The sequence below is a fragment of the Poeciliopsis prolifica genome, unplaced genomic scaffold (genome assembly GCF_027474105.1).
Source record: "Poeciliopsis prolifica strain line A6 unplaced genomic scaffold, Auburn_PproV2 SCAFFOLD025, whole genome shotgun sequence".
NCBI classification, from domain to species: Eukaryota; Metazoa; Chordata; class Actinopteri; order Cyprinodontiformes; family Poeciliidae; genus Poeciliopsis; species Poeciliopsis prolifica.
The window spans coordinates 213,004-224,741 of record NW_026562400.1 but is presented as its reverse complement, the minus strand read 5'-3'; the positions used below and the strand labels follow the sequence as shown (position 1 = coordinate 224,741).

The 11,738-nt window shown below is 37.4% G+C and overlaps 2 protein-coding genes across 5 annotated transcripts in view; both read left to right on the top strand.

Annotated features, from left to right (window-relative positions):
* Positions 1–3,231: 3,231 nt before the first annotated feature.
* Positions 3,232–6,442, top strand: rbm8a (RNA binding motif protein 8A). 2 transcript variants are annotated; one of them, XM_055046991.1, is made up of 6 exons: positions 3,232–3,337; positions 4,432–4,491; positions 4,590–4,667; positions 4,914–5,050; positions 5,703–5,839; positions 6,100–6,442. In XM_055046991.1, the coding sequence occupies exons 1-6, from the start codon at positions 3,277–3,279 to the stop codon at positions 6,146–6,148; spliced, it is 522 nt and encodes a 173-aa protein (XP_054902966.1). In that variant the 5' UTR covers positions 3,232–3,276; the 3' UTR covers positions 6,149–6,442. The 2 variants fall into 2 exon arrangements, with proteins under 2 accessions (XP_054902966.1, XP_054902965.1); XM_055046990.1 differs by having other exon boundaries at positions 3,233–3,343.
* Positions 6,443–7,250: 808 nt separating this feature from the next.
* The window catches only part of otud7b (OTU deubiquitinase 7B), a 35,495-nt gene continuing 31,007 nt past the window's right edge, over positions 7,251–11,738 (top strand). The window contains exons 1-2 of one of the 3 annotated variants that reach the window (XM_055047043.1): positions 7,251–7,468; positions 9,937–10,054. The gene's annotated coding sequence lies outside the window, so the exon portion shown is untranslated. The remainder of the gene's footprint in view (positions 7,469–9,936; positions 10,055–11,738) is intronic. The other 2 variants (XM_055047042.1, XM_055047044.1) reach the window with 2 other exon arrangements.

Genomic DNA, 11,738 nt, shown 5'->3' with positions numbered 1-11,738 from the left:
TGTGGCATTAAAAGGTCAGAACAAGTACTGTGCTGGCTGAACCTTGATGTTTGACACCGTCTGTGACAAGAGGGGTGCAAAGTCCACCTTCTGTGATAAGTGCGGGAAACACAAGCTCCAACAAGCTTATTACAGGTACATACAGGATGCCTGATGGGACTACGTCACTTTTAGGACACATTTTTGCTTTAGTTTCAAGACATTTCAACTGATTTAGCTGAAGTTCCTGAATCAATATCAAGGCTTCAACAGCAAAGCAGCTAATTTTAAAAAACAGAAAAAACAAAACTGCTAATTACAAATTCATTCATTAATGTGTTTTTTTCTATTTCAATTATTTTTAGACAACTTCAAGAAACTTAAAATCAAGAATTGGGAGGATATGTTTGAATTAATCAGAAATTTTCTCATACAAGCTTAAATATGTGCATATAAACTCTTGAATTAGCAGACTATACCACTTTGTAGCTGTAATAATCTTCTGGATGGCTTTTTGACCTTTCCAGAGTTCTTTTAAATTGATTCAATTTAAAAGAACTCTGGATATTGTCGATATATCCTGGTGGATATTTGGACAAATATCCACCAGGATTAAGTCAACCTTTCCTGAAGTTTAATGTTTGTCAGCTTGGATGTGTGCTTGGAATAAATGTTGCAAGTTAATGACTCTGGGCTATCTGCTGGGCTTTCTTTGATAGAAGACTTTTCAAATCAATTAATCACTACTAATCTGAACTGGATGTCTGGTTTGATAACTGGGATCAGTCGGAACAGATGTCTGATTGGATTAATTAACTTTTTTGTAAAGTGACATGGTGTAAACTTATTTTAAATTGAATTATCTTGAAAGATAATGATGCTAATGTTGGCAGGAAGAATCTCCAGTAGCGGTCAGTCTTGCAACAAATCTGAAGAGGGCTCTGACTGAAGACTGTTGCTGTAGGAGACTCATTTTAACAGCTCAATATCTGAGCATGAAACATGATATGATGGTATTTTATGTTAACTTTTCCTTGATAACGCCATCAGTTTGCATTTGCCATGTCTTTTTAAATCTGACTGGGAATGCTGGGAAAACCTATTGATCTGTTCAATAAATCTATCAAACGAATTCCTTTTTTTCCACTGCAAAGAGAAACTCTCAGCTACAGTCGGACCAACCCGCAGTAAGCAGGCCTGCTCAGGTTATAAAACACAAGAAGCTTCAGCTCCAATTTCGATTATGCCTCAACAACCTATAAAAAATGCTAATAATATCTTATAGCTTCTCCTCAACAATTGGAGGTAGAATTAATTTTTGTGCCTTTTGATCTTAAATTGTGTCTTGCACTGACAGCTGAGCTCATTTTCACGACATTGTGAGCTGTTTTGCTGACACAAGGGTCATCTGACGGAAAACAGCTCAAGATAAAGTCTCACAGCCCATTTGCTCCCTTTTATCAGCAGTTACCTAACAATCTGCAGCAGCTCCTGATAAACTCGCCACACGGCTTCTCTCCACACATCAACTGTTCACTTTACAAGAACGTTTGATCTGCTAGTTTGTCTTTCTTTTCCAAGGTTCAGCCTTTATATTTCTAAGTAATTCTTAAAATCTTTCTGAAGGTTTTTTTAGTACACAAAAATACTCCTCTCGTCTCCTTTTTCACATTCTCACAGCAGTCTGCAAGGTTGGACATTCATAGCATCACTATGGCAACCTGCATTTCTGCCTGCTTTTTTAAAGTCTTGATATTGTGCTGTGCTCCTTCAGAAACAAAGAGAGTAATAAAACGATCACAAAAAAAAATCTCTGGCTGAGTTCATTTCTGAAACTGTGTTCGCCTCCGTGAGGCACCAACAACAGAATGATGCTTGCTTTGAGTCTTTTCTAATCTTTATTTATTTAGTTTTTTTTTTCTAGATTATTTTTCTTTCCAGAATCTGTTATTCTTCTTAAGAGGAAAAAGCTTTACACCCACCTTGTTACTGGTAGCCTCGTCTCTACTGGAAGAAACTGCCATTGATTTTGAAAAACCTGAGAAGAAGCCTTTTACATCCCTGTGGAGGAATTTTGTCTGACTCTTTTGTTTTTTGTTTTTTGACTAAATAGAAACCATTTAACGATGATGTGCTTCACGTTGCACAGGTGAACATTGGTAATGAGGTTGTGAGCTCACAGACGCCCAATTCTCTTGAAGATTTTCTCGGAAAAGGCAAAATTTGTGACCTTGATTATTAAAGAAAGTATTTTGGGGTCTTAAGTAGCAAATCTGGCCCACATCATCACACTACCACCACTGTGTTTCAATGTGGATGACATTCTCTGTCTGAAATGCTATTAGTTTTAATGAGACAAATACTTTATAAAATCAAAAAAACAAAATAATCATTTGTAAACTGCTTTTATATTTGCTTAGTTTATTTTTTGATATGAACATTTGTTTAATGATTTTTAAAGGTTAATGTGACACAAAAGGAGGAAATTTTAGGGTCAACTTATATGGTTTTTGAATGTTTTGATTCTGTTTTATATCATGTAGTTCTTTTAATAAATCTATAGAAGAATGATGTACATTTTAAAATCCATATTGTTTTAATTAAATTATGCTAATTTTTCTTTTTGTCTAAAATGTAATATTTATGTTAATTTTACAGGTTATTATTTATATTCTATCATTTACATTTGTGTTTTAAAAAGTATACTCTCTTTCATTACAACAAATATTTAGAAGCATAAAGGTGTGTATTAAAATAATGACAAAACAGGATGGAAGCAGCAATGATATGTTAGTAATTACAAGATTCACTTTATTGTCATTTAGCACTTTAAAGACAATGCAGAACTAAAGTCACATAAAACATAAAAATGTCAGGAGAGTTTTAAAAGGGGATCTATATAATTAATAAATATAAATATTCAGCTATTGAACAAAAGATATGCACTGAAAACACTGAAAATGTTTGTTTTTTTTAGACTAGAATAATATCATAATCTTCAGAATAGTAGCTGTTATTGTATGGATTGTTGTTGTCCAATCAGTAAAAGGTTTATGACACTATTTACAAGTTGTTTGAAATTTATCATTCAGAAAAGGGGGCTTATCAATAAAATTTGAAAAATGTCATGGCTGATGTCCCACACACATGCAGTCCAGTAGATGGCAGTAAAACAGCGCCAAGCCCAGAAAAACACCAGCCGGTTGTTACAGAAAGACTCATCCAGCCCACTAGGTGGCAGTAAAGCTGAACCAATGCAAAGAAGAACACACGCTAGTGTACACAGAGAACTGCATCATGGCGGACGTGTTAGATCTTCATGAGGCGGGAGGCGAAGACTTTCCTATGGATGAGGATGGTGATGGTGACTATATTATTTTGCTGGCGTGGGGTTTGTTTTCTTAATGTACAAGTGATAGGTCAATTTTGAGGTTTATTTTTCTTGTGGACGTGGGAAACCGATAAAACGGCCACCCTGCGAGTTGGCAGGCCCCAGCTAACGAGCTAAGCTAACAATGCTAACGGTTATTTCATTCAGTCTCTGTGTGTTTGTTACTCAGCCAGGCAGCAATCGTTTGGCTATTTAAAGACTAAATACATTTTTGGGGGATAACGTATATATTCGTTGTTTTACCTGTAACGTATCTGATCAACAGTGTTGTGAAGTGCAGCTCAGATTACCCGCTGGCTAACAAAAACCCCTGTAGAAAGCGTAAACTCAATGCTCAGTTTTGTGATTTTATCAGTAAAAACGTTTTATACAGGAGACATGTATCACAAAATGCAGATGAGAAGATGACTTAGAAAAATATAAAATATCCGAACAGTAACAGCTCATTAAAAGAAATAGCTAAAATGTCTTTTAATGAAATTTTAACAATTAAATGAAATAATTTTGATAATATCAAAGAGTGTAAATATATATTTTTAATTATACTTACAAATTTTTCATATTGTGACAATATATACAAAGCTGGAGTTGGCTTCTGAATCTGGTAAAAATGTAACTTCCTAGAGCATATTTAATCTGCTCTAGTTAAAATGACTAAAGTATTTAGACTCAAACATAGACCAGATTATTCTACACTAAACAGAAAAGTTGTCACGCCTTTCACTTAACTTTCACAAATAAAACTGATTTCATTGGTTACTTCAAGTATGATTTGACCTTTGAAAGCGGAAACTATGGGTGCTCCTTTTGCTCTTGTTAAATTGTAGCTTTTCATCCAGCACTCTGTAACTTTGACTATTTTACAGGAAAATAAAGAAGCTGTAATTCAGGGAACTAGTTATTTTTTTCTAATGCCCAAAGAAATCAGAACAACTGGGGGGGAAAATAGGGAAACAAACATATTTGCCAAATTAAATATACATACAATACCGTGCATAATTTATCTGTAATTAAAATCACCTTTGACATTTTCCCTACTGACCTTCTCCTTCTCCCCTCAGAGAGCATCCACAAACTGAAAGAGAAGGCCAAGAAGAGAAAAGGACGAGGCTTCGGCTTGGGTAACTTTGGTCATTTTCATTAGACCTCATGATTAAACCTTCCTGAACTGGTAGAAAATATATTGAGAGATGTTTTAAAAATGTGTTGTGGATTACAGAGGAGGGATCCAGGTCCAGAGCTAAAGAGGACTATGATACTGTGGAGCAAGACGGGGATGAACCAGGTCCTCAGAGATGTAAGTCCTAAACTAAACTTCCTCTTAGAATTCTGCTAGTATTAATTGTTAGTCATTTATCCATCCTTTACTGGCACCATATTTGACCCCAGGCGTGCACTAACAAGCAGATCTCTCCAGTTTTATCTTAACAGTTAATTTATTATTTAGTTATTAATATAACTACAGCTTGTTGGCTGGGTTAAATTTCCCAGGGGATTTGTAGGAAGTGAAAGGTCATTATATGTATTTGTCTGTTTGCTGCAGCGGTGGAGGGCTGGATCCTGTTTGTGACTGGTGTGCATGAGGAGGCAACAGAGGAGGACATCCATGACAAGTTTTCAGAGTTTGGCGAAATCAAGAACTTGCATCTTAACCTTGACCGAAGAACAGGTTACCTGAAGGTAAGAAAGATGCTGCAAGTCAGCATCTTGCAGTGACTTGCATGCAGTATTACAACTTTTACATTTGCAAAGTTTATGACCAACTCGTTCTTGTCCTTTAACAACAAAAAACACCAAAAAACTGGGATTTTCTCTTCATAATTTGAAGGAAAAAAACATGTTATTATATGAGAAATTTTGTGATGGCACACAAAAATTTGACTTTCTAATTATAAACACTAATAGTTTTAGTTGATTCTACAAACCTTCCCCTATTTAGGTTAATAGTAAAACATTTTCTGGTTAAGATACTTTTAGTCTGCAAATATTTCTCATATTTTGAATAAACTGATGTTGTTTGCCTATTAGAAGATTTGCTAATGTGTGTTGACAAACTTTATATGATCTGACTTGCATTTAATGAAAGTAGTTGAAATATTTTTTGCATGTTTTTTGTTTTTGTTGTCCAAATATATATTCACTTCAAATCCACAAGGTGGCAGCACTGTCTTAGTTGTACAGTAGAAATGGACTATGGCTGCTGTCTTGTGTGTTTTTAATTTGCTCAAATACTTTGTATAAACAGTTTCAGTGTTAGATAAAAAAATAAATGAATGTGTATTTTTTTGTAATTTTCTGATGATGCATGTGATATTTTTGATCTTTATCTCAGGGCTATGCGCTGGTGGAGTATGAGACGTACAAAGAAGCGCAGGCAGCCATGGAGGGCCTCAATGGTCAGGACCTGATGGGCCAGACTATCAGCGTAGACTGGGCGTTTGTCAGAGGACCCCCGAAGAACAAGAGGAGGTGAGACTTTTGGGCTTACTTTGATTTAATCTGCAGCTTTAAAATATTCATAAATTGAAATATTTGTCACAGTCAACTTCATTTGGCTTACAATGTCTTTAAACCTATTCGAACATGCAACATGTTGTTTACTATGGTTATTTTCATTTTTTAGATTTTGATTTAAAATAGTAAATGAATCTAAGTAAATTGAGTTAACCAGCATGCTAGATTCTTTGTTCGACCCTCAGGCTGATGTGATGTGACTTGTGTTGTTATAGGGGAGGTGGACGGAGACGCAGCAGAAGTCCAGACCGGAGACGACGTTGAGTGCTTGTGTGGAAGAGTGAAACCGCATCACAATTGATTTAAAAATAAAAGTCTTGGTATTTTTTTTTCCCTAATGTTGTTTGAACAGTTAGACCCAGCATCTAAAGATTGAGGAACTCTGCCAGAAGAAGCCAATTTATCTGCATCATCTGCAGCACATTTATGTCTCTTAGTGAAACTTTGGTAATACATGTTTATAGTTTTCACGATTTCCTCAAATGTTTGTGTTTGAATTTCATTGTGATTGTTTTGTGCTTTTATAACCTGGGGACAAATAAAGTTTTAAAACATAAATGTATACTTTGTGTTTTATGCCACATCACTAATAGGACAGTTAGAATCATCTGTGCATTACCAGCATTTAGAACAAGGTTACAAGTTAAAAAAACTATTATTCTCAGCCCAAATCTGATGCATTCATCCATATAGTTTTGTGCTCTTTGCTAATCCTTTCATTCACCTATCTGTATTATTATCTGTCCATCTGGCTTTTCTAAAATCCAGTTTTTATCCTTATCAAAATGACATTCTTTGGCCCCCAATTTATCTTTATTTAAGTGTAACACACTGAACTCTCGACCACTGCATACATTTTTTCCATAACTTTTGCTTTAGATTTAAAAGTTGAATAAAATTCTGGAAATTTGAGTCTATTTTATTTTTTTTTTAATTGTCTTTCTGGATAACTCCATGTGAATTTCCTGTCTTGTTACTGTCTGCAGGTCCAACCTGACTGAAACAGCCCGCTTGTGAAATCATCACTTTGTTTTTGTTTGTTGGAAAAGTATGCCGTCATGGCTTAAGAAAAACAAATAGGTGCTTTATAAATATCGGCATCAGCTATGGAAAAAGACATCAGTCGACCTCTGTGACGAAGCGTTTACATCATTGGGGATGATCTCATTCATTGCTTTTTGTCAACTCCACGCCGCCTATAGGGTACTGGGACAAACCCCTCTGGTGCCCTTCTCTTCCAGCAGCCTCTGTTCTCATTTGGTGTTTACTCTACTGGGGAAAATCAGTCAGCTTCTGTGCGCGCTCATTGGTTAGCGTCTGCACCATTAAACCAGCAGGACGTCGTGATTGGCTCCTCCGCTCACGTGGGCGGGCCCAAACCGTTGCTTGACGTTGTTATTGTAAGTGGTAGAGAATTACTTTGTCGGTGGTGGTCCGGTTCGGGGTCCTGCGCTGTGTGTAAGCCGTGAATATGCTTAAAAGTTAAAATTAAAATTTTTGAGGAATATATGTGATACTTACGAGCTGGGAGTTCCTGGAAAACTTAAGGGGACGATGAGAAGTACATCTGCGTGGCCGCTGAAGGTAAGCAGTAAGAGGATACTCCAGCTAGCAGCGTTAGCTCGGGTTAGCTCTTGATTAGCGTGAAGTAGCGCCTTGCTAGCTAAATTTAACGGCTTGGAGGAAATAAAACACTCCCTATCTTTGTGACTGGCATTCATGCTCATCTGTATCTTTATCTCCTGAATATTTATTAATATTGCATTGTGGTGGGTGAATGTAGAGTTGTATGTAAAAGGAGCATCAGCCCCAAACGCGTTTATGTAAGCATGTGTATTGTTCGTAGATATTTCAAAGAGTAGTCATGGCTACAATAGCTGACTCATAGTTTAGATTTTGTAGCAAACTGCACCTGTTTGCAAATGTAAAGCTTCCTGGGTGTTATTTTTAAAACATCAGCGATATAACCCCTTCATTTTTTTTGCGCTACACTTACTTTTATTTAATCCCTTAAAAATTAAGACATCATCATGTGTGTTGGTCAAAGCTGGCAGTCACGATCCAGAACATCAGACACCGGTGTGTGTTTAAGGTGCAGGTGTGATGTAACGCTTATTTAAAGCTGCAGCTTAGCGGGAAATTACCAGAAGTCAGTGTTTACACCTGCTCACGTGCGAGTCCCAACCTACAATTAGACCGAGCAGCTTCTGTAAAGTCAATAAAACTCTGATCGTTTTGGGTCAGCGGCGCTTTGCTCTTCACCTACTGGGTTGAAACCACGACATGGTTTATTTGCAGTCATTTCCAGAACCTCCTCGATATGAGAGGGAGGATTGAGTTTCTCTCTGCCTTGAATTATTCACCTCTTGCAGTTGTGGAGGCCTTTGTTTTTGGCAGACGTTGGGTTGATGGCCAACAAAAGTAGGACAGGGGTTTTTACTGGAGTTGGACTCCAATTGGCGCCAGGATCTGTAGACTGTTTGCAAAAATTATGATCTGTTACATCCTGTCATTTCTCCAATCTATTCAGTGGATAATTGCAATGTTGGCAGCATTTTCAGATGAATGTGCCTGACTCTGGAGAACTCCATGTCCAGGCTGTAGGGCACAGAGGAGGAAGACCGCCTCCTTAACTAAATAAAATTGACATGAATTCACAAATTCAAAACTCTGCATCATATTTTATTGATCTATACAGAATGAGTTTGTTTCTTTAAAATACATAGAGATAGTTTTAAGGAACCCTTTATGAGACTAATAAGGGGGAATGTTGCATACCAAAAATGATTTAGCTCAAGATTTAGGAATATCATCTTTATATAACAGTTTCAGCATTTCAACATTTTTCTCATGCTAAAAATTGCATATGGCAATTCTGTATTTGGAGGAATTGGTTAATTTTCACTGGTAATTAGAAAAAAAATAATAAATTGTATCTATGCTATATATTGAAACTATAAATTTTGTTCTATAAACTACAAGTTTGTGCTTTGGTGCACTTTTTTTGAGCCTGAAATACAAGCTTGGAGATTAATACTTCATTTCATAAGTGGGGATAATCTTTACGTTGGTTTCAAAACTGCACTTTATCAAAGAACCTACAGCATATTGATTTTCTTTAATGTGTCATAACCCTTAAGGAAAAAAATCAGAACTAGTAGGTCAGCTTTAAAAGAAAACTGGAAATTGCATTTGACCAATTTAAGTCTGATGGCTGCAGCTCTAATATTTAGCTCTAAAAATGAAGTATCAGGCTGCTAGGTTGCTAGATGACAGCTTAAAAGTTGATCCATAACATTAAGAATAGTCTGAACTGCTGGTTTAATGCCGCAAATTGTCTTGAAATGTCCTCAGACAACTTTTGGAAGTTATCCAGAATGCATCCCCGATTTTAACTTGGAGGATTTTATTGAAGAAGTTTGTCAGTTTCGGGTTCCACCCTGAACAGCAGCAGGACAGGAGACGTTTCCACATCTCCATCTAACATCCGGGTTCATCAAGAATATTCCCAGTGCTTCAGGAAATGTCATCCTGCAGCTTTCAGCAGCACAGGGAACACCTTGAGCAGGTATTCTGAGAGGGGTGTGGCATCCATTCCTTTCAGATGCCAAAATAAACAATGGCTTTCAAAAGAAATCGAATACACCCGTTCAGAAATGAGGCAACAGTGATACGAACAACAAACAACCTGCATGCATTGCCAAAGAACCAACGCAATAAAGAAGCTAATTTGCTTATTGAGCTGTTGCAGTTGTATATTTTTATGAGTCATTTAAATTTGCGGATCCTGATGTAAATTTGTTCTTCTGTACAGAAATCTGCCCCATTATTCACAATTACTGTGGTTTGCAGCCTGTAATAACCTGAACTGAAAAATGCAAACAAAAAACATGAAATTAAACTTTTCTATCTATTTCTTTAACTAGTATTATTCATTTAGCAGTAAACACCCTTAGCGGTAGATGCTTTCTCTTGTGTTGCACTCGTGTGTCCTCAGCTGCACACAGGGTATGAAAATTTAACATTCATCTCTCCCTGGCTTCCCAAAACAGCTGTTCGCTGCCTGTGTGTGTATGAGCGTGTCATGGATCCAGTGTCGCTGACTGAGCCAGGCCTATTTGGCCACACAGCTATTCCCTAAGGATCCTGAAAGTGTGTTCAGATTAATAAGTAAGTAGATAAGTGCTTCTCCAGGTTAGTGGGACGAATGCATCACATTTATGATGGGTTCACTCGACCTTCTGTAGTGACCCGCCTGCAATGGGCATCAGCTAACACTAGAAGCTGCTTCTTTACATATTAGGTAAATAAAATGATGTGTGATGCATCATAAATACAGAATTAGATGCAGTGTGTAAAACACCTTAAAGCTGCAGTATCTAACTAGGCCTGTTGCAATAAATTTATTAATTGCATGATAAATTAAAACAAGTTCAATACTTTTCATTTGCACAATTTGTTGTTTGTCTTTTCTCTCTACCAAGTCTGCTTTGTTCTAACTACCCTTTTTTTAAGTACCCTCAGCACTGAGAATTAATCTTTTTTTTCTGATTAGAATAAGGAGGCGGGTCTTAACTCTGTCATCATGTTTATATGTGCGCTGCTCACAACATCCAAGAAGAGAACCAGATAACTGGTTCTCTTCTTGGAACGGTAAGTTGTTTTTTCCGCCTTTAACACTTTGAGCAGCGCCTACATGAGCGTGTTTGACAGCACTAAGACCCTCCTTCTGGCTTTGATGGCTCTGATTGTTTGTTTGTAGATCTCCTGGGAGGAGATGCATTTTTTTCATAGATTATCTGTCTCATATTCTGCTGTCACAACATGGTGACAGTTTTCGGAAACTGTCACTATGTTTTAGAGACAAAAATAATTGTTTGTCTCTGAAACTATTTTTTAAAATAAAAGTTACATACTGCAGCTTTAAGTATCAAAATGAGGAAACCAATAGATGTCTTGTGTGGGAACCAGACAGGCATTATTAAAGCATCCCAGAGACCCGCCATGCCTGGTCGCCTGCCAGTCTGTGACACAGCATCTTGCTCCAGCTCCGGGCGGCTTGTCTCATGGCAGAGACGCTCAGAACCGAGGCACCTGTCTGGATGACGCCTTCTGATTGACGTTCTTACTGTTGCACTTGCTGGCTTCAGATACCTCTCACCACTTGCCATTAAACTGGAGTAATAAAGTTAATAGGGAAAACGAAATAGAGAGCGAACAGCCATAACTCAACCCAGCATGATTTTCCGCCCGCATAACAGAAGCTGTGGTAATAAGAGCGTGCTGTATCAGTTACTCTCTGCAGTTCACCTTTTCCCTCTCTCCATGGACTACAGGATGAGGATTGGATATTGATTGAGCTTGCTGCTGGGAGCGAGTGATTAAACAAGCTCCAGGTTGTATTGCAGTTACATTTTTGTTGAACTCTGATGATAAGAGTTACACAGCTTCAGTCTGTTAGTTAGTGGAGACTTCAGCCTTTATCTCAGTGCATTTAAAACAATGTTTTCAGCAACTGAACCCTGGTTGCCTGGACTGGAAACAGGAGGACAGGTTTGTTGTCCCACACTGATTAGGAGAAATATTTCCCATGTTTTTGTCTGAGGAGGGAGATTTTTTCCAACGCTTGGGTTTCCTGTGAACTCATTCACATCATGTTAAATTCTAAATCTTACTGCTTTCCGTAGAGTTGGGTGTACTTTGGAACTTCATTAAACGTTGGTGTGGTACCTCACATCAGAAGGTCATCACTGCGTTTCTTTACGGCTTGCATGCTCATGAATGAATTTCCCCTGAAATTTCAGTTTCCTCTTCCAGTCCAAAAAAAAGCTTGGTATTTTAACTAGCAACTCCA